At 35.3% G+C, this 21880-nt stretch overlaps 3 protein-coding genes across 6 annotated transcripts; all 3 read right to left on the bottom strand.

Annotated features, from left to right (window-relative positions):
- Positions 1–581: 581 nt before the first annotated feature.
- On the bottom strand, positions 582–4001 carry LOC124175928. 2 transcript variants are annotated; one of them, XM_046556574.1, is made up of 3 exons: positions 1389–4001; positions 1098–1231; positions 582–1039 (listed from the first exon to the last, which is right to left on the bottom strand). In XM_046556574.1, the coding sequence occupies exons 1-3, from the start codon at positions 1659–1661 to the stop codon at positions 862–864; spliced, it is 585 nt and encodes a 194-aa protein (XP_046412530.1). In that variant the 5' UTR covers positions 1662–4001; the 3' UTR covers positions 582–861. The 2 variants fall into 2 exon arrangements, with proteins under 2 accessions (XP_046412530.1, XP_046412531.1); XM_046556575.1 differs by having other exon boundaries at positions 582–771.
- LOC124175923 (kinesin heavy chain) lies at positions 3993–12435 on the bottom strand. Its single transcript, XM_046556567.1, has 14 exons — positions 11855–12435; positions 10601–10742; positions 9845–10018; positions 9457–9725; positions 9139–9385; positions 8831–9067; positions 8172–8518; positions 7905–8108; positions 7113–7253; positions 6688–6972; positions 6340–6525; positions 6040–6243; positions 5651–5951; positions 3993–5471 (listed from the first exon to the last, which is right to left on the bottom strand). The coding sequence occupies exons 1-14, from the start codon at positions 12011–12013 to the stop codon at positions 5395–5397; spliced, it is 2973 nt and encodes a 990-aa protein (XP_046412523.1). The 5' UTR covers positions 12014–12435; the 3' UTR covers positions 3993–5394.
- A 909-nt stretch (positions 12436–13344) lies between these two features.
- On the bottom strand, positions 13345–21163 carry LOC124175921 (E3 ubiquitin-protein ligase HECW2). Of its 3 annotated transcripts, none has more exons than XM_046556565.1 (9): positions 20257–21163; positions 19368–20196; positions 18799–19089; positions 18517–18721; positions 17852–18408; positions 17424–17761; positions 17090–17290; positions 15927–16886; positions 13346–15767 (listed from the first exon to the last, which is right to left on the bottom strand). In XM_046556565.1, exons 1-9 carry the CDS (start codon positions 21087–21089, stop codon positions 15656–15658), a joined length of 4326 nt encoding a protein of 1441 aa, XP_046412521.1. In that variant the 5' UTR covers positions 21090–21163; the 3' UTR covers positions 13346–15655. The 3 variants fall into 3 exon arrangements, with proteins under 3 accessions (XP_046412520.1, XP_046412521.1, XP_046412522.1); XM_046556566.1 differs by having other exon boundaries at positions 13348–15767; positions 19368–20036; positions 20265–21163; XM_046556564.1 differs by having other exon boundaries at positions 13345–15767; positions 19368–21163.
- Between the last annotated feature and the right edge of the window lie 717 nt (positions 21164–21880).

Below are 21880 nucleotides of genomic sequence, written 5' to 3'. Positions count from 1 at the left end.
ACACTTTGAAAAAACCATTTACTTCTCATTTCACCATGCAAGTTTGTATCAAAATTCTATAGAATATGATAAGTATATTAATACAATTTTTTTTTGATTACCACCCTAATACTTAATAATTTCAAGTAAAAAATAAATTGATGGTGATATTTTAATTCACTCCAACAGCATTTTCATTTCTTCTTGACACCCTTCCATTATAACTGGTATTATATATGGTTTTCTGGTATTATATATGGTTGGATAAATAGATTGTGTCCCATGGCAATTTTTTTCCATCTTGTTGAGTTTATGCATCCTCGTATTCATTCAGTAACAGGGTAACAGAAAATCACAGCTTGACTATGCTACTCTACGCAATGTGAAAATTAAAAATTTTATTCATATGCGTTCCAACACCAAGACATTTTACCCAACTTGAACTTAAAATCGTATTGAACAAATCAGAATACTATAAAATCATCAAATTACTTTATATAAAAAAAAACGTACATAAGCAAAGATACATATGTTTGTATAATATTCAAATATATTACACAGAGTAATATCTGTTTGTAATATTCGTTTTTCTTGTCTTTTAAAACAAGTGAAGTGAAGTATCAATTGCAAATCAAATCTCTAGCATTGGGCTACTGCCTTTTCTTCAATCAACACATTCTGAAGGTATGGCAGTGAACTCTCTATCTTGAACGCTATTGGACAGGATTGATGGGGAGCTGATAGATCGAAGCCTAAGTGTCTCAAGTCCGGCTCATTCAAAGATGCTTTCGGCTTGAGAAAACTTTACAAAATTATTAACAAGTTTTTAAGTCATCTATATGCTAGTGTTAAATAGCAAAAGCACTGCCACAAAAAATTTAGTTACCGAACAGATGATGCATTCTCATAATTAGGAAAATCATCTTGATAATTAGTGCGCCAAGGGCGTGTCGGCTTACTTTCAATAAACCATTTATGTCTCATGAATTCAGCCAACCCATATTTTGTCATATTACCATAGACTTTAGCATAGTCTTGAGCAGGTAGCCATTCTTTGCATCTGTGTTACGAATAAATGATTCTATATTTTTATTGAAAATCTATTATGCTATATTTACCGTGCACTAAATGTTCTACGCAAAGGCCTATCCTGTCCTTGTGGTAATATTTTGAAACTCAGATCATTAGTCGTTGTCCAATTATTATGATACTTTGTTCCGTGGTGGTCGATCAACAGTCTAGCTCCAATTCCCTTATTTCAAACAGTATGAATGTCAATATTGCAAATGATTAGTAGTAAGAGTAACTTGTGATGAAAAGTAAAAATATCTGGGTAATTATTAGCAATAACTTTTCATTACTAGTAACAAAATACTCCAAACTAATTATAATACTTTTCTGTCAAATACCTGAGTTGATATTCTTTGCTTCCATGCCTCAAACTTGGGTCTTGTCAATAGTTCGGTCTTGTATGGTCGGTAACTAGTTTCACATAAACTAGCCCATTGGTCCTTTTCCACCGGTGTCACTGGTGCAGAGTCTTCGAACCAGTTACCTTCCAGTACTCCAGGCCGATAAATTCTCTCCGATATCTTTGGAACTCGATAAAAGTCTTTTTTTGTAATGATTAGCGGATGTATGGATATTACAGAGCCTTCTGGTTTGAAATTCATTGCCTCCATAATGATGTGTGATCTTTTGATTAAATTACATGGTTTGAAGATTTAATAATTTGCGAAACGATACTTTTAAATGTTGTACAAAAATTGAGATTTTGGTAATATTTTTCCTACAACAATTCAAACTTTGTTCATACACTGGTATCCAATCTTGAAGCCGATCTTAATATATTTGCAAAGACAGTACAGACAGCCTCTACAAGTTTGGCAGGCAGGCACGTTTCACGTCATAGAGAGAAAACACCGTTTTTATTTCTTTGTTTCGCGTGATTACAACCAATCAGAAGTAAATACATATTATAATGAAGTTTTATTAAGTGCATGGAAAAAAAATAACAACACATTTGATTCCATTTTCATGATTTTTTTTTTCTTTTATGTAAGCATCATTATTTCTGGTAATTAATTTACCTGATAATAATTATTTAAATATGATCATCGTAAATTAATTTATAATTCAATGGTAATAATCATTACAATGAAACATTTGCTGTAGCAATAGCCTTTCTACACCTTGCATATTCAATATAAGATAAATAATGAATTTTTTTGTTTCAGAATGGACCTACACAATGTCGTATTGCTGCGATAAGGTTGATTGTAAATAGGTCTCAGTTAACGTATTAAAGATCAGAATATAATACATATATAACATATGTACGCTTGTCTGTACAATTATTCATAAATGAAAATTGTTCAAAACATTCGTAGTAAATTGGTAAATCATTCATTGGTAAAATATCTCTGTAAAACGCACCTATGGCTTCAATTTTTGAGAATGATAATTTGGAAAGAAATACATCTAACTCAACCCCACTGCAATTTCAATACCAATCATAAACCATTCATGAATCAGTGTATTCAAAACATAGACTTTTTAACGAAAATTGGTAATTAGACATTTGAGTACAGTATAGATTTCAAGAAATTAATGCTTTCTTTCGCCAGACGGGGGCGTTTAACGTGTTAATTAATCTCTTGGTTGTTTGTTGATCTATTCTTCAACACCATATTCAGATTCATTATACTAAACGTGCAAATTTATCAATTTATTTTTCGTAATTTTTTTTTTCGCTTCACGATACAACTGCAATGTAGGTATATGACTTATTGTTTATAATTATACTTGTATTGCTGTATTATGAAAAATAATCGTAGCTATATAAAGATTTCGACAAAAGTTTGCAGCTTTCTGTTCCATCAAAGTTTGATGAGCACTAATTTCTTGAAAGAAAATTATACCAAAACAGTTGTATTGATTTGATCAAGCATTGGTGCCCACCAAGTTTTGATAAAACGAGTCAGTTAAAAAGTTCCAAACCTCTGAATAACCTTTTTATTATGACATAGTAGTCGCCATGGAGCATATAATATGTTTATATTCTAATTATTTATTAGATGCTGGGACTACGGTTTTATGAAATGCAACATTTCAAAGCCTAAAATTTTTCCTATAAAAAAATATATCACAAAGCATGAGAACGATGCTGTATAACGATTTTCTGGAGCAGTTATTGCCCACTTCGAACATGAAACTCTAAAATAGATCTCCGTTTTGTTCTCTTTACGTCTCTTTTTCTTCAATTTCTCTTGCATTCTCTTTAATGTTTTCCTCCACTGGAATAAAGGATTAGAAAAATTGTGAATGATACAAAAATCGTAAATAATTTGTATATAAAGTAAAGATGGCTACCTAGATGCGCTAATATATCTGTAGCATATAACAGACTTTGAAACGTTAACATTAAGCACAATCAGCAATAGTTATGTACACATACATGTACACATGGGAATAGTACGAATTAAAGTTCATTTTTCAGACGTTATTATCGAGTACAGAATTGTGTAAGTTCAGTATATGTATGATTATGTACAGACACATCGACCAGACATCTTTCGATGTTAGCTTCGTTCATTTCATGCTTGCCTTGTGTCAGAGAACCTCATTTTTCAATTTTCGTTTCAAATGAAACGGAAAAATCAAAATAATACTATTCGAAACGAATATCCGAAAATTAAATTTCAATCAATAGGTAGGTAATCTAATACAACTATTTGTGTGATAGCGAATTTCATCAAGTGATCTAGATTAAGTTTTGTTCAGAAGTTTTTCTTTTTGTTTTTTTTTTTTTTGCGTTTTCTATCTAAATATTATTTACAGTCATAAAGCAACGAAATGATTGCTAATAATAATGCAGTCATATTGTTATGCTCTGACTGTTTTTCACCTTAGATTACTTTATTAAGTAGTTCTTTCACATTTTTCGAAAAACACGTCGAGTATGTGTTTCATGTAATTGTAGAAATTATTGATTGAAATATTACAAGTTCAAACGCTCAAGTTCATATGATGTGTAATCTGTTGAAAGCATATTTGCCGAAAATGAAGAAATACATTGATGGGAAAGATAATTTAAATTCTGCTAATAGGAAATGTTTATTATTTCGTTACGATAAACTATATTCATCTTAATGCCTGTAACCAAATTTAGGAACTGGGTTACTACTTCATTATATTTAAAAAGATTTTTAAAATTTTCTTTTTGTTAAATTACTACTTAAATTATCGTAAGTTACGCAAAGCAACGCATTCCGCCACATCATATAGGTACATGTATAGAATATATATGTATATTCGTTCAAAAAGAAAAAAGCTGTGCAAAATGAGCATACGTTAAATTATAAATATGAAGGCTCAAAGGATGGATTCTTTAGTTCATTTACATATATTGTATAGTTTGGTTGAAATCAATAAATGATTATTATTATTGTTATTCATTCGCACTGGTCTAATATTAAAGTTTCCTACATTGCGTATGTGTGCAATCAAATCTTACGAGCCTCTGGCATGGACAGAAAGATTATAGATAATAAATTAATTTAAATACGTAATAAAAATAGACGAAACAAAAAAAGGCTTGAATTTTCATATCACTACAAAATACAGGTAATAAGTCTAGAAAGAAATAGTAATGCTACGCACATCGAAATTCCTTTGAACAAATTCAAACCTTGAATGTCAAATCACAGAGGAAAGGCTATTTGCACTTAGTTCCAACTAAGTGAGCCATCCAAAATAATTCAAGGTTTGCATTTGTCAATAGAAACTTACAATCGCTGAAAATAATATAGCTATCATAGGAAAAACTATTAGCATTATAAATATTTTAAGTCGCAATCATTCTCCTACAATCTCACAACATATCGCATGTCCTATTGTGTACATTCGAGTGTATAAACTTAAAATGTGACATAATGTGTTCAAATATTTCTGAAAAATATTTCTATAAAAGTGTGAAAATGGAGAATATTAAAAAAATCTCATTATAGAATTTCAGTAAGAAGCGAAAATCGAAAAATAATGCGAAAGTGACAATAATACCTATTAATTTCTTGAATGCTGTTTCAACGAAAGTGAATGTTTGCTGTTTTAGACATATAATTCTCGATATTAAGGTAAAAATGGAAACTGAAATTCATTGTTTTGTGAGCTACTATTTTATTCTATTGCATTATGCGACAATTACGACTCTTGTCCCCTGCCGTATGTTCAAAGAAAATATCGAGTCGGTATATGCACCCATATTGATTGGAAATAGGACATACTATATTATTATACATCAATAGTATTACATAGCACTTTCCAGCATGTGCTTCAATTCAAGGAAATGAACAAAATCAACGGCGCTTTCCCCAGATACAGTACATCTCTATGGACTTATCATTTGTTAGCACCTTATGTATTATAAATTATACCCACATCTGTTATTCTTCTCTTTTCGTCATGAATCGAAGCGGTCTTACGCTCATTTTCTGAAACACGGGGAACATGAATTGTTATTAGTTATATCGAGTATAAAATAATTACAAATTTTTCACAAAAGTTTGACATTGTTCATATGAAATGACTCGGAGACGCAACATGAAGGTGTTTTGCAAGTTTACTTTTTAATATAAAACAGGTGATTATCATTAATTGGAATTTATCTTACCCCTATTTCCCGTTCTGATGACAGGGTTGTTCCCTGTACCCATGTGGTGCTGACCAGCTCGAATTGGCTTAGCAATCTGTGCGCTCGCTCCTCGACGAGCGAAATTCTTTTGCCGCACAGCCTCCTTAATCCTGTCAACTTCATACTGGTAACGTTTGCGGTCTCGCATAGCACCTTCTTTGGCATCTCGTAATGCAGTTTCTAATGCCTTCACTCGGTCCAGTGTGGCTTTTAACCGTTTTTCCAGTTTTGGTAATTCACATCGTAAATCAGCATTATCGCGTACCAATTGTTTGTGCACCTGTTATAAATTTTCCATAAGTCTTCAATCATTCAAAATAATTATGTTTACACTAAACTTTTTATTTAAAGCAGTAGTAATTAATTACCTTGGTTAATTGGTCCAAGTTGTTCTCAAGGAAAGATATTTTTTGTTTTTGCGCAAGGGATCCTCCATCGTCCTCGTTGTCTTCGACAGTCAGAGACTTCTTGATTCTGGCTTGTAAATCTTGAACGAACAATTTGCGCAAGTTGTGCAATGTTTGTAATTCTTTTGAAACAGTCTCTTCGAGACCCTTCAGATCCTTCCTGGCCTGGATATCACAAAGGGAATAAAAATTACCAAATATTCCATACAAACTATCCTGAATTACTTTAAATTTAAATGTTTGAGCGGGAAAGAAATATACCTGTTCACGTCGCTCATTCATCAACACAAGCTCTTGCAATTTAACGGATTTATCAGCTTCTTCTTGTTTCAATCTTTCGTAATCACATTGCATTTGGTGATGGGCTAATGTGAACTTCTGGTTCATATCCTTCAACTCTGCAATAAGCCTTTGCTTATCTGATATCTCATCTCTCAGAGAGGCAACCTAAAATATATGCATATTCAAAAGTAAGTATTTGCTGGAAATGTATTGAAGATTGTAGTGGTAATTGCTACTGTAAGCAGATAAAAATATTTATAGATTCTAAACAAGTTGTCGAACTTTTAGACGAAATTTCACGATGGAAATAATGATAGAATATTGTACTTGTTTTTGATGTGCCCCTCGAAGTTGATCCATTTGTTCTTCAAGAGCCACTCTCATCTTAGTAGCTGCTTCCTGTTCTTCTGCCTTTTCTTTATTGCTGACTGCTTGCACCTGTTCAGCAGCCTTGAGCTTAGCACATTCCTCACGTAATGCATCAACATCTTCTTCCAAGGCACGTTTACGGGCATCAGCTTCTTTCATCGATTCCGTAAGTGTCTGCATTCGAGCCTCATGTTGAGATATCAATAGTCGGCACTCACCCAAGTCTTTTTCGTAGTCCGAAACCTATAAGATTCACAATTTGATATTTAAAATTCTACAAAGCAATAAAAGGAACAGAAAAAATTTCATACATGATCTTGTTTTTGAATTTAGTTATTACAGGATATGGATATTACAGATTCAATAATTTCGCAAAAACTTACTTTTTTGTTGCAATCGGTTTGGAAACTTTCAAGACCTTGGCAACGTTGGACTAAATTCTTAACCTCGGATTTCATTTTGCTGATGTACACTCTAGCTACCGTAAATTCTTCTTCTAGCTTACCATTGCTATCTGGAGTAACCTATAATTAAATATGTAAATTTATATTAAGGGTCATGTATCAGTGACCGTAAGTAAAAGTTTCAACTGCAAATATTACCTAAAAAATTCATGCTCAACTGTAATGAGATGTTACAGACAAATCAATTAAAAAATCAAGATATCGTAACTATGTAATGGTCCAATTAGAATTTAAAATTACAAAACCGGATTGTGAGCAGAATTTTCAAATATTAGAACTATTAATTGCAATGCACATAACGGCACTTTTGCAGAGTATAAACAGCTATGCAGTCTCATCACATTTGACGCGATTTGAGCAATCATGTGCTTTGTTCCTGAAATTATTTTTCCAAACAAAAATTGTTACAATAATTATCATGTACTTTTTCCCTAAAATTATTCACCCGGACGAAAATTGTTATCAAGTGAAAAACTCTTGCAGAGAATAAAAGCATAGGAATGACATCATTTGAGAAATTAGCTCGAACAGACTTTGGGAGTTATGCCCATCATGTGATCTAAATTTTTCCCTGTGACGAGTGAATAAGTTTATAATCCATCAATGAAGTCATCCGCTATATTTGGGTGACGACAAATCATGAGAAAAAATACATCCTGCTCCAGTAGAACTCAATCTTTGAAATGGGTGCAAATCTTTAAATTAATTCACCTTAAGATTTTCATCACCACCAATAGCTACACCAATTTCTCCCAAGTCTTTTAGAAGGTTGGCTAGCATCTCTGTGATACGTTTACGTTGGTGAGCCGACATGTCTCTTAGTTGTTGTAACTCCGAAGCAGTTGTGTTCAAAGCTGCCTGTTTGGCAAGAAGCTCTTCTGACAAAGCTTCATGCTCTTTATTCTTCGTTTCGACCTATTCAACACAAATACGTTATAACCTTTCGTCAGCTAATAATAATAAACATACAATACATACCTCCTGAGATTTTTGGTCGTAATTAACAGCTAATTCCTCAAGAGCTTGAAGGACTTCTTTCACCTCTTCTTTGGCACTTTCATTTTCTTGTTGGATTCTGTTCATTTCCTGCTGAAGTTGCTCATAATCACGTCTGGTGCAGGCAATTAACTCTTCCTGTTCTTCCATTTGCTCCTTCAGCTTCTCAACATACTGCGAATGCTGATTTATTTCTTCATCTTTGTCATCTAACTGCTGGTACAATCTTTCACGCTCTTCCTCTAGCTTCTGTCGCTCCTCATTAGATAACGATCCAACCATTAAACCGCCACCAGGAGTTGCTGGCACAGGACCATCGTCAATTTTGGCTGTTTTGATGAGTGAAAAATTTTCAGTAAGAAACTTCTGCAGCTGCATACTTTATAATCGAATAAGTATGAATATGCTTACGAAGACAAAAAAAAAAATGCTAGTACACAAAACTGGCATTTTATATGATAATGTATTTACAGGATGGTTATTCACTGTCGTACCCATAATTTTTTCAAGTATTCATTCTTTTTACTTAACGTGTATTTAAACTTGATTATAGTTATGAATATTCATATCACTATTGGCAGGTAAATTGAATGGACATTCATCACAATTAATCAGAGAATTAGAACTAAATGGGTTCTTACTTTCAATAATTGGAGCGACTGGTGTGGTAACATCAGGACCTTCGACAAGACTGACTTGTTCTTCGACCTTTACAGTTTCACCCTGTCGCCATCTGGACAGTTCGGCTTCTAATTTCTCCACTTTTCCCTTAAGTCTTGCCGTCTTTTCCTTCTCACGTTCGTATCGTCGTTTCCATTCTTCAGCAGTCAGTTCCTCATTAACGCAAACAACATTCTTGATAGTCTTTGCACGTTTACCTGAAAACGATGTGAATTATGAGCAAGTGCAGAAGGAATTTATAACTAAAGGGGTGAGTTTTGTTACCTACCAAAGTCTAACGTAGACTTGGTTTCTGATTCGTTAAAGCTGGCAGGGGAACAGCAGATAATAATGGTAGTTCGGGCATTGCCTCCCAAAGATTCTTGTAAGATTCTTGTTAACTTCGAATCTCGGTAAGGGATGTGCGTTTTGTTGCCATCAGCAAGAGCGGAAATGACATTACCCAAAGCAGATAGTGATTTGTTAATATTCTTTGCTTCGTCTAGTACGGTACCTTCAGCACCAGTTTTAGAGACCTACCCAGAAAAATATTGTGATTATTCAAGATCTACATCATGCATGTTGCAAGGCCTATTTTGAATCATACTTTTTCAGATCCAGCAAGATCGACAAGGTACAATTTGCCGGAAAGTTTTTTTTGATTTTCCAGGTTCTCCTGCTTTACGTTTATTAGGAAAACGGAATGTGATCTGGAACTGTGTTCATTCATGTTTGTCACAGCTATGTGCCGATTCGATTTTCCCTCTTCAATAACTTCAAATACTTCTTCGGGACTTGAAACAAATCTTTCAGTTGCTCCTTTCACAAAAGGTACACGATTTTTGTCTTCATGAACACTAAGGTTCACCTTAGAAACTGAAAAGCATTTTAAATATCACAAACCATTCCCGTGAAATGAAAATTAGATAAAAATTTATGATATTTTTTGTTTATGTAAGACAAATTTGTGTTATAATAATGTAACGCAAAATTACCATCTAAAAGATCTCGAATCTTGTCCATATAGATTTCAAAATATGAGACCTTAATATGAAATTCAAGATTTTCTTCCATAGCATAAATATGATTGAATATATCATTAACAATGCGAGGAATAATGCCCTGTTTGTTTGGATCGCCGATGACTCCCTCCATTGTGTGGGTTTTTCCTGAAAAATTATCAAAAATTTCATACATTTACGCACACAGAAAGCACGAGTTTTGATACCGCACAACAATTGTGTTTTCTCAACAATAACAGATAATAAAAACAATATTACCAAAAAGAACGAAATGAGTATGTAAGCTTAGAGCTTTGTCATGAGTGTTAAGTTACTAATGTTACTATAACAATGCATGTTTTCGAAAAATCTTTACTTTGCGCCTTTAAAAATACCTGACATTTAGTAAATCGTGATAAAGAAATCATACTCTTATTTTGCAAAGTCAAGTCCGTGAAATTCATTTCTAAAATTGCATGATAATGATTTTTTTCTCGATGTTTCATTACATTAACGTTATCTATTTCAGTCTCATACTTTAACTTGGTTCGACGTTGGTGTCACTTGAAAAAATTAATTTCAATCGAGATGTGAAAATATACACGTCTCAATTTTTTCATAACGCAGTAAAATTTTCGAAGTACAATATGAAATTCCAAAATGTTGTAGCTATTTTCGAAATCTGATTACTTCTATATATATTACTCTCGATTGAAAATTAGAAGCTAATATCATTTTTAGATTATCTACCTGATGATGTTTGCCCATAAGCAAAAATTGTCCCGTTATATCCGGCCAGGACATCGGAGACAATCGACTTTGCAGCCTCATTATAAACTTTCTCCTGCGTTGCATTTGGTTTGAATACTTTGTCAAAAAGGTAGACTTTACCCTGTGAATAATCCATGCATCTCATTAAACGATTAAATTTTTTTCAAAAGTAAATACAGAGGTCAAAGGTAGTCATGAATCTTTTTCATATTACGATTAGAGGAATCATTACGCAATATTTATTATTTACACTGTTCTGAACAACACGTGATTTCAGATGTTCAAAAAACTTGGTATTTCATTATAAATAAGAGATTACATAGTCAATTCTCTTAAAATATTTTATTTTTGTCTCAGTAGATTAACTTTTTATCTCCAGATTTGGAAGATCTCTGCCACAGTTAAAGAAAAATAATTCCACAATAGTGTTTCTCAAACATCATTATATTTGAGTACGTGAACTAAAAATAAGGCTTCTGGTACAGTTTATGGCATTTTTCAATTAATTGAGCCTAGCTAAGTCGAAGATCTCACATTAGTACATCACAGCTAAGGTTCACTGTCCATTCCAATAATGAATTTATTCAGTCTGTCGGTGTGATTGTAAGTACTGCGAAAAAGGTGTTTGCCATATTCAAAGACTGAACCCTAACTTCTCTATGGTAAGTATTAAATGAGAAAATGAAGGAGCCTGCTTTCTTCATTATCTCAAGTATGTGATCTCATGTCAGAGATATGTGTATTGCAGGTTTAATTATTAATTAGTCAAGGAGTCGTAATCACGCCTGACCAATATAGGTACATGTACTTTGGTAGGATATATTCCTACATCTACTTTCATGACATACATTTGGGTATGCATCAGAATATTTGTCTTCACAATTTTTCAATACATTGTCGACACAATGAGAAATAAATGGGCCAACAGGGGAGGAGGTCAGTTCAAAGAGAATACAAAGCTGAAAGAGAAGAGACTCTTGAAAACTGTGAGCAGAATCAAAGCTTATAGTTATTCTTGGGGGTATGAGAATGGATTTTCAGACACTGGCTATTGTTGCTTGAGTTTATACTTTGACGACAGGTATTGTTTTATTAGGATTATAATACAATTAGACAGCTGTCAGCTGAGTTCTGTCATATTATTAACGTGTGGAAATATAACTTTTTGAGGTTAACGTATGCTCCAAGTTGACTCTGATTAGGTGAATTATCGATGATATTTATGAGACGTACCCCAATCGAAATACAGTTTTCCTCTCCGCCGGATGGAAATTTGACAACGAATTTCGACCCAGCCTTTTCTTCGGAGTCATTGAGCGGTCGAAAACGGCACACAACTTTAATGCTGTCTTCGGCAGCGATTTCTCGCTCCCTCGGCTGATCGGTGGCCATCGTTGTTTATAATATTAATAATCTACACGGTAAGAATTGCACTTAGTTAATTTAATTAGGTGCTCCAAAACCTCGCACAAGTTGGGGAATGACTGCGGAAACTGCATTAAGACACCGCTGTCAGATCACGGCCTGTGTTCAGCAAAATGGCCGACATGTATGTGGGTAGCTGGTGACGATTTCGTAGAAATAAGGAAAGGAATACTTCGCGAAATTATTTTAACACCTCGGCTAGACTGTCGTAAGGTCGCGACAGGCTCTACGTGTGTATCCGCACCCGTATAACGCCCGAATAACTGTACTGACAAATAATTACGAGGAAGTAACGCTCGCCGTGAAAAAGTAAGGAAAAATGAAGGGAGCCTCCGACGTGACGGAGCCGCGGGCAGCCATGCGCGACCTGCCAGCCTGCCTCTTCTCGACGGCCGACGACGACGTCGCCCCCGCCGCCGCCCCTGCCTGCCTGATCCCCAATCCCCATGCCCCGCCTCGTTCGGGGCCCTCGCCCCGCGACCGTAGCTAAATTATTGATTTTACCAAGTTTTAGGTCTTTTCCTATACGCAGCTTCCACCGCGTTACATACGTATTTTTTTATAAATTATAGACCTGTCGTGTTTACCGGTCAGAATTCTGAACCTGTAGACTAGATATATTATTGTGTGTAACATGCGATATGCACGATACGTTGAAACATGGTAAAAAGAAAATAAATTACTGATGAATTCAATAGAAAATTACGCGATACCCTTTGTTTCCTTATTTCTAATCGACCAACAAAGCGTTGTGTATATATATATATATACATATAAGTGTGTGTGTGTGTGTATATATATATTTAGTCTTTTTTAGCGTAACTAGTGTAATATGTATGATGGGTTGCTGTAATTTAGATCAAAGGAAAGAATCCTACCAGCAGGTAACGCTAGATTTGCGTAAGCGTGCCGGTGTAAGGATTTATTTACATAATCCTTTTTAGTCATGTTGAATAATAAATATATTATAGATCTCGTGAAGACCGCGTATACGTTGAAAACCTCCCCTATATCAATATCAAACGTCCTCTACCGGGATTGTGTGACCTCAATGTTACACTAATTTGCACTCTTGGAAAGTATCTTGCATCTTGTATCTGCTATCTAGATTCCTGAAACCCGCTATTTGAATCTGAATTTTCTAACTTTACACCCTTGAGCAATGTATGGGAACTGTGTTTTCAGATTTTAGGTTAACTGATCTTGAAAATCTTGAAAGGTTCACAAGTTCTTTGATATTAATGTCTGTTTTCTATGAGTATCTGGATATAGATTAATAATTCAAATATCTATCTCCATACTATAAGAAACCATAGAAAATGATGCATATGTACGCAAAATTATACATATAAGTATAACCGACAATTTGCAAATCTTAATTTATATAACAATGTACCCATTGCTACATAACATTTGTACGACAAGTGTAATTTGGAACTAACAAAAAGTAGAGAATGTATGAATTCTAAAAATAGAGTTTGGGTAAGCAAACTTCTATGTTAGTCATACAACATAATTTTAGGTTCAGGAGAGCATTTAAGTTGCTGATTCATTGATATCCTCAGCATGGTGTGAACTGTGTTCGAGATAAAATCTTTCTCATTCATAATAACCAACAGTCTTTCGAGCACACATTTGTTTGATAAAACTTACAAATATTCTCCTAAAGTGATGATGATTGTGCTCATATCCGATTTGTCACCCCATGAATCTCATTTGCTCATAATTTTCAATTTTACGAAACAAAGTTATGATAAAAAATTTGTCAAGTCCCATAAAATAGTAAATACATACCATTAAGATACAATGAATTTTTGACTGATTTTCATTGGATAATTGATGCTGCATAAAAATTGCATTATATTCACTGGTTGAAAAAAGTGTTATCTTATTCAACTACACAATGACAAAAAAGGCATTCTTCATTCATTTATTTTTGTTTTTTTGTAACAAAACAGAAAAAATGTTTCAACATGTTCATAGATAAATGGTAATAATAATAATAATAATAATAATAAAAGTTGTACTAAACTAATATAATTTACTATAATAATTAACATATCGGTTATTATATGTATAAGTATAATAGATTAGATTGTGAAGAATTTCTACGTAGTAGATGACTAGTTTTAAGACTGAATGCATCACAAAAGTGTGCCATTATATATAATAACTTGAAGAAGTTTGACTGCGCTTGAACGTTTCAACAATTTGAACATTATTTAGAAGCACGATCACAGTGAGCATTGTCAAGTAAGTTATGAACACTGTTCACAGAAGAATCCAAGAAAGCAACGATAAGAGGCTCGACTTGACCAAATTTTTTACAAGATGAGACCTTATTTTTGAACATTGACACAATAATACAGATTGCCTCTATGGCCGCACTCATTATATGTGCTCTGTATCGACATGTGAAATCGAAACAAAATCCAAAATCAGTAAACTGATTAAAACGACCATTCACTTCATTTTCCGAGTTCATCTGAAGGTTATCATGCTTTGATAGGAACACATGAACTGGAGGAAATCATGCTAATGAGTTTATCTGAAAATTTGAGAACAAGTTTGAGTTTGGGAGTTTAGCCTCCTGTCCCTACATTTTTGGAAGAACCTCTAGAGAGAGCACATAGGATACCATCATGTATATGAAAGTATGCCAATCGAGATCGTACTAACTGCGAAATGTTCAACTCGAAAACTCTTATTCACTGTAATAGCTTATCTAGATGCCAATAAGTGCTCTTAATCTAATTGTGTAATATTTCTCGCTCCAGGTAGTCAGTTAATCGCTGTGTACTATTACAAGTATTTGGAATAGGTTTTATATGAAAGGCATCACAGTCATGCATGCTGATTATCCAAAACTAAGTTGTACACATCTGTTTGATAGAGAAATCGTACAGCTATTAATGTGTTATGTAAAATTGACTATTTCATCATAAATGTTTGCAATTGTTTTGTTTACAGACTATGCACCTATATATATTGCCGTTTCGAAATTTGTATAATGCAAAAATGATAATATCCCCAATATACAACCCTTGAAGTCATGTTCCACAAAAGGATATACGAAACAAGCCTAAATAATATTTAAATAGGTATAAATTAAATTTCGTCTCTTCCAAATCAGCGAGTCTAAATAAAACACTGCATTTTGGCTCACTAATGACTACTCTGATTGGTGTAAATACAGAATTTCAAACTGCTATATAATAACTGACATTCAACAAATGAGTCAGTTGGTGAAAGTAATAATCTTGTAGAAGAACTCCATCGCTGACAATAAGATAAAATAGTAAATTTCTTCAAAACTTATTGGTCATCGTTCTTATCTATCTGATTTAAGTGTCCGCACGGATTCAGAGACACGGCATAGATAGAATGCATAAAATTTTGTCTGTGTTTATCAATCCCATCACAGACTTCGTTTGTAACAATCTAAGCATTTCATTCTTTTCAATATTGTTATGGATTCGTAACAGTTGTATTTGTCTTACTTAGTTTATACCTGCTTCTCACTATAATAGAACCTAGCTTCATTAATTTTATATTCGTAAAATTTATCAAAAGGTAAATAAAGCGATATTGGTATATTCCAAGGGATGCTTACTCGATTCCAAAAGTATTGGTTTCTTCAACAGCAAGAAGCAACTTTTCATACAAAATTTCTGGTGTTGGGTAAGGCGGTAAGTCCAAGCGATTGAAACAAGTATGCGCTCTGAAAATAAATGCAGAATTAGTAGATATAAAATCGAGGCTGCCGCAAGTCGAAGCATCACTTCAAAATCATTTGGTTATACGTATTTTCATGTTTGTCTGAATTATTTCTGGTCACTTCGTTACATCTGTAATCAAATCTGTTAGCACTAATATTCACCTTGGTAAGCTATTTGGTTTTCCCCATTTCTCAATGCAAAATCTTCTGGGTCCTGTCGATCCTCTAAGAGCAGCAAAGCCTTCAAATGGTATGCTTGAAGTGCCAGTAACAAACTGCAGTAATCTTAATCGCTGTTCGTTTGAAAATCTACTTATACAGCTCCAGAACCACTCGACAACTGGATGCGCATCATGATACCCACTTCTGTACTCAGTGTGTGCTCGCCAATCATTTAAATCTATTTCAGCAGCTCCAGCTATGACTAGTTCTAATTCGCGTGCATCAAATACTGATACCAAACGAGGATCAACTACCTCATAAAAACCGCGAACAAGAGATTCAGTTTGCTCAGCTACACCACGTTCCAAGCGCCAGCGAACAACCCTTTCTAAGTACTCTTTCTTATTCTTTTCCGTAACCATTATATTCTTTCCACCTGGCTTCAATTCACGCTCTGCCACACGACCTAGTAACTCTTCCGTAACCGAGAATGTTAGTTCTAAAGGTTCGATGCTTATGTCACGCTCTTTGATCCACATTAGGCTCTGGTGAAATTCCTGATCCAGACTTTCCAAGTCGCTTAAACTTGCAGGTAATCTAAGCAATGCCTTATAGAATGGCCTTGTAAAAAAGGCATCAAGTAAGTACTGATGTACCAAAGCAAGCCCCAACACTCGTCCAGAAAATCTGAACCAATCATGATAGTTATCGACAAAAGCAGACATTGGAGATACTTGAACAGTGTAAGTATCATTAGCAGAATACTCGAAGAGCCCGTAATAAGGATTGAATAACTCTCGAGATAAATGAAAAAAAAATTCTCGCGATGGTCCTCCATAATCTAGACCTTCCTCATGGTCAAATGTCACTGCTAATTTACCCTTTTGCAAGTCCTTTTTAGAGGCCGCCATTATCCGGGTGAAGGCATCTTCCAGCAGGTGTTCTCGTCTGATGTGTAGCCTGAAATAAATTGTCAATGACTCAATGATATAAATTTATCTGGCATACGTATAGGTGAAATCAGTAGCAGAAAAGAAGAGCTTTGCACACACGGCGATTGACACAAATAACATGATTCGTAAACAAATTGGTTTTCGAGAAATAACTAAATACTTATGCAAAGTATGTTCTAGTTTATTCAAACTTAATGCGTCAAATCTTACTTCAGTTTACCAGGCCCTTGGCCGTATCCTTTGCTTTCTAACTTTCTGTAGAAGGTCCTTAGCTTTGCTTCAAAGTCTCTTCTATAGGGTGCTGGAGCTCTAGCCGAGGCTCTGGCTAACCCTGGTGAAGCATGTGGACTTCCCAGAGGAGAGCGACCAATATTACCAGGTACATATGACATTATTTCATGTTCGAACAAGCTAGATATGCGAAACAAACAAAACGTAATATTTCGTGGAATACAGTACATTATTTTTTTGCATATAGGCAATAGTTTGGACCAATGAATGATGAAGAAAAATTACAATAAGCTAATTTTTTTTTTTTTGTTACCTCAAAAGCAATGCCAATGGTACATCATGCCCCAATCTTTGCAGAGCAGTGGTTCCCTCAACTCTAACAGTGTTAACTTTTTCTCTGAGGGCAATGTTCTGCCCCAAGCCGGCGTGTCTTTCCTTCAGAATATCCATAATATTTGGCTGGCGCAGAAAAGCTACGACCTTATCATTGTAAGCTATTGGAATGTCGGGAGATGTATGGACGGTTGATTGCTGCGGCCGCGGCGGTGGCACAGGTGGCTCGTCTATAACAGATCTTGGATGCGTAGGCTCAGTTGGCAACCGTGGATCAATGAATGACGTCGCCTTTCTTGCATGACTAATAAAGAATCTCTGAAAATGCATATCATATTTTTGGAATGGTACATATGTCTTATATGTAATGAAAACAAAGATCATACAAACGTTCTCTCCCAGACTTACTTTGCCGGTTCTGTCAAGTTTAGACTCATACCCTCTGGGGAGTTCTTTCAAAGGATCAGCAAAAAAATTAATCAGAGAAACAAGGTCTCGATTATGTTCATATCTCGGGAACGCTGCAGGCTCCCTTCGAATCTTACTTATCATGTGCTTCAAGCTGGAATTTCGGTTGTACAATTCCATAGCATCAGAATTTGTATGCAAAACGGTAAAAAAGTCAGATCTTGTTAAAAACAATATGGGTGGTGTTGTTGTTATGTCAAATGGTTCGTTTTCGTTTGTATTGGCACGCTCTGCTCGTCGTTCAATTTGATGTTCTAACTGCCGTGCAGTTGTTTCTGAATTGTTAGTACCGACATTTGAATTCGCTGGCTCTTGATCAATATTATCAGGTCGAGATATGGTACGGCGGACACTTTGATATCGTCTGTCGAGTTGCTGGCGTTGCATGTCACAACCACTATTACGAGTCACAATTCCTGGGCGCTGCCATGTCGTTGTACGATTCACATGATCGATGTAAAACACACGGCCATGGCTATCAATTCTGGCTTCCCACGCTGAAAATTTTTATATAATACATGTGAGCCATTCAATTGGATATGGGAAAATACTGCCAGGCTCTTTTCAGATTTTATAGATAGAAAATGTAAACTAATTTCACTCACATGTCGGTAATGGTTCCTCTGACGAAACAGATGCTTTTGAAGTTGCACAGATAGGTAAAGGACGGAGTGGTCTTGGACGATGTGTCGGCGTTGGAGGGCATTCTGATTGATTGAGCAATGCCGAGTCAGGTAGTGGCCTCGACAGAGGCCTGTGCGGTCTTGGAGAGCTTAGCAGAGCTATACTCTTTGTTACAGCTGTACGAGACTGAAGAAAAACATGTTCGAAAGATGGGATTTATACTCAGTAAAAAGAACGCTTTAATTTGACCAATAAGCATATACCTTCAATCCTGAGGCTTCGTCAACATCCACAATTTCAAACCCAAAACAATCTTCAGGATGAAAGGGTGTTGGATGTTTTTGAGGATACCTTTTGGGTAGTTCAGGAGGCACACTTGGTAATGCATGAGTTCTGTGCAGTGGTTTGTGCACTGATCTTGGAGGCAGTGGTGGAGGATTTGGATACAAGGTTTCGTAAAGAAATTCCGGTGCTTGAGTACCACCAGTACTGCGCCACAGCTGGTAATACTCCACAGTATCGTTTGACGCAACACCATGTTGCTTATATGATCTCTGAAAGAATAGTTATGTACTCTTCATTCATTTTCTGGCAAAAAAAAAATAGCCTCAGGGGAGTATAACTTTACCAAACAATATTAAACTGCACACAAATTTTCCACAATATAAATGACAGTATTATACACACAGCTTTTCATAGCAAAATTAAGTACTTATGTTTTGTTCGTGTAAATCGATTGGGTATGATTATAGGAGGATGCAATCACTCATGAAACAGACTTGCAGCACTCCGTACAATTATAAGTTTCCAGAGTTGCAGAAAGAAGTAATACCTTTTTAGTCCCATTACGAGATGCAGCAGCTTGTTGCGATTCAGTATCTGAATTACTCCCATCACTACTGTTTGAAGACCGCTGACCAAGCTCAAAATTCCGAGCCTCATCTAGACGGCGCTGAACAGTGTTTAATGATTCTGAAAGTGCAGCAGAATCTCCCTGGATTTCAAACAAATTAGGTAAGCTTGGTAATCTAAAAGGCTTTATGGATGTAATCACTGTCTTTTGATCTTCACTCGAGGCTATATCAAAAGAATTTTTTCCATGGGTTGCAGTGATCACAGGGGTTCTTAAAGGTAAGGAGGCAGCTCCATCAGTGGAATCAAAACTATTATCTGATTCTAATATATCTTCTCTAACGCTTCTTGATAATTCTCCAGTTGTTCGAATAGATGAAGAACACTCTTGTTCTACATATCTGGTGGACGATTTCCCTGGAATTTTCACAGGTAGATGATCTTGTGAATCTTCTTCTGAGGTCAACAGTTCTCCACTTATTTTTACAGGCATTGGGAGGTCTTTCAAAGCATCTTGAAAACTCATTGACTCGCCAGGTATTTTCACAGGTGGAGATTCGGCTATTTTCTTAATGTTTGACGAATCACCAGGAATTTTTGAAGGAGGATCTTGCGATTCTTCTCTAAAGCTCGAAAATTCTCCAGGTATTTTTACAGGTATATGAGAATCTAGTGTCTCATTTTCGAAACTCATTGACTCACCAAGTATTTCCACAGGTGGAGATTCAGCCTGTTTTATTAAGTTTGCCGATTCTGCAGGAATTTTTAAAGGAGGTTCCTGTGATTCTTCATTAAAATTGGAAAATTCTTCAGGTGTGATTACAGGTGTGAGAGAATCTAAAGCCTCATTTTCAAAAATCATTGACTTTCCAGGTATGATCACAGGCAGAGATTGAGGATTTTGTATAAAGCTTGTCGATTCCCCAGGTATTTTTAATGAAGGATCTTGAGGCTCTTCTCTGCAGCTCAAAATTTCTTTAGGCATTTTTACAGGTACAGGAGCGTCTAATGCCTTATTTTCAATACTCATGGACTCACCAGGTATTTTTACAGTTGGAGAGTTAGGCTTTTCCATATAGTCTGCCGATTCCCCACATATCTTTGGAGAAAAATCTTGCGACTCTTCTCTGAAGCTTGAAAATTCTGCAGGTATTTTTAGAGGAAGAGAATGGAGATCCTCTGCAAAGTTCAATGATTCGCCAGGTAGTTTTTGAGTATCAGTGGTTTCTCTAACTAATAACTCGAGAGAATTGCTATGGTTCTTGTGTAAACTGTTGATGTGATGAATTGAATTCTGGTTAGGTTCTTCTATAGCATTGATACTAGCTAAGTTTGGTTTACTAGACATTAAATTAAACTGGCTGTCATCGCTCGTATCTTTTTCAGCTGTACCAAATGACTGTGGTTGCAAGAAATTTTTCTGTTTACTCAAAGATTTTCTAATCCCCGTATTCACATCACGAAAAGTATTAGACACATCAGTACTAGAAATTTCTGGCATTATATTCGTACCGTCTTTTGCTGAATTAGTTAGTGAACTTGTACTTGGCAGGCTCTGAGCAGAGCCCTGAAACAAAAACTGTTTTCTTATCAACTCTTTACGTCCTAGTGATGAAGCGTTACTCCCACTTAATACATTCATGGTTTTGTCTATTATTTCTATATCATCAGTTGATATCGACCCATCTCTTGACATTTCCATACCACCTGGGACACCTTTGTCATTAATTGACTGTTCAGGTACCAACAATGTCTGACTAAGTTTGTAATCATTTGCCGTACATCTCGTAATTTGTTTTTTACTTTTAGCGTTGCCAATTGAATTATCGGACGGTTTTTTTCCCCCACTATCAACGTCATCAATGACGTTGCTGGTGGTTGCATTGTGGTTGTCAACGATCGAAAATCTGCTTTCAAAATTCTCTGTGTTTTCGTTAATACTTCGCTCTTCACGTGGAAAATTCTTGTTGTTCATAGCCTCAGGCATATCTAGCATAGCGGAACTTTTCCCATCATCTTGATCAGAGGAAAGTGCCGTCATCTCCGTCTCTGCTGGCATCTTATCAGAGCATAGCTATATGGTTACTCACTTCAATTGATTGGCCACTGGCAAATATTGCTGAGAAAACATAAAGGATACGTGAAAAATGTATACTAATCAAATACTTACATAAAGACTATATCGTGTTTTTGCAAATAAAAAACATACTTTCAAGATGTACTGGTGATAAGACATATTTTCGGATGCGTTTATATGATAATCAACTTTTGGTTACTGGAATAAATAACGAAATTTGATTATACTATTAAGTAGCGTAAGTAAATTCGGTAAATATATAGCGGCGTGTGAGGTTGATCTCGTGAAGAATAAAAATAGAATATTCGATATTTCGAATTTGCTGACGTTGGTATAGATTTTCAAAGCTCTCGACTTACCCTCTACGATTGAATTTCGGCATTCCAAAGTAGATAGATCAACAGATAATCACAAAC

This window comes from Neodiprion fabricii, chromosome 2, assembly GCF_021155785.1.
Source record: "Neodiprion fabricii isolate iyNeoFabr1 chromosome 2, iyNeoFabr1.1, whole genome shotgun sequence".
Lineage (NCBI taxonomy): Eukaryota > Metazoa > Arthropoda > Insecta > Hymenoptera > Diprionidae > Neodiprion > Neodiprion fabricii.
This window is presented reverse-complemented; position numbering and strand designations above follow the sequence as displayed.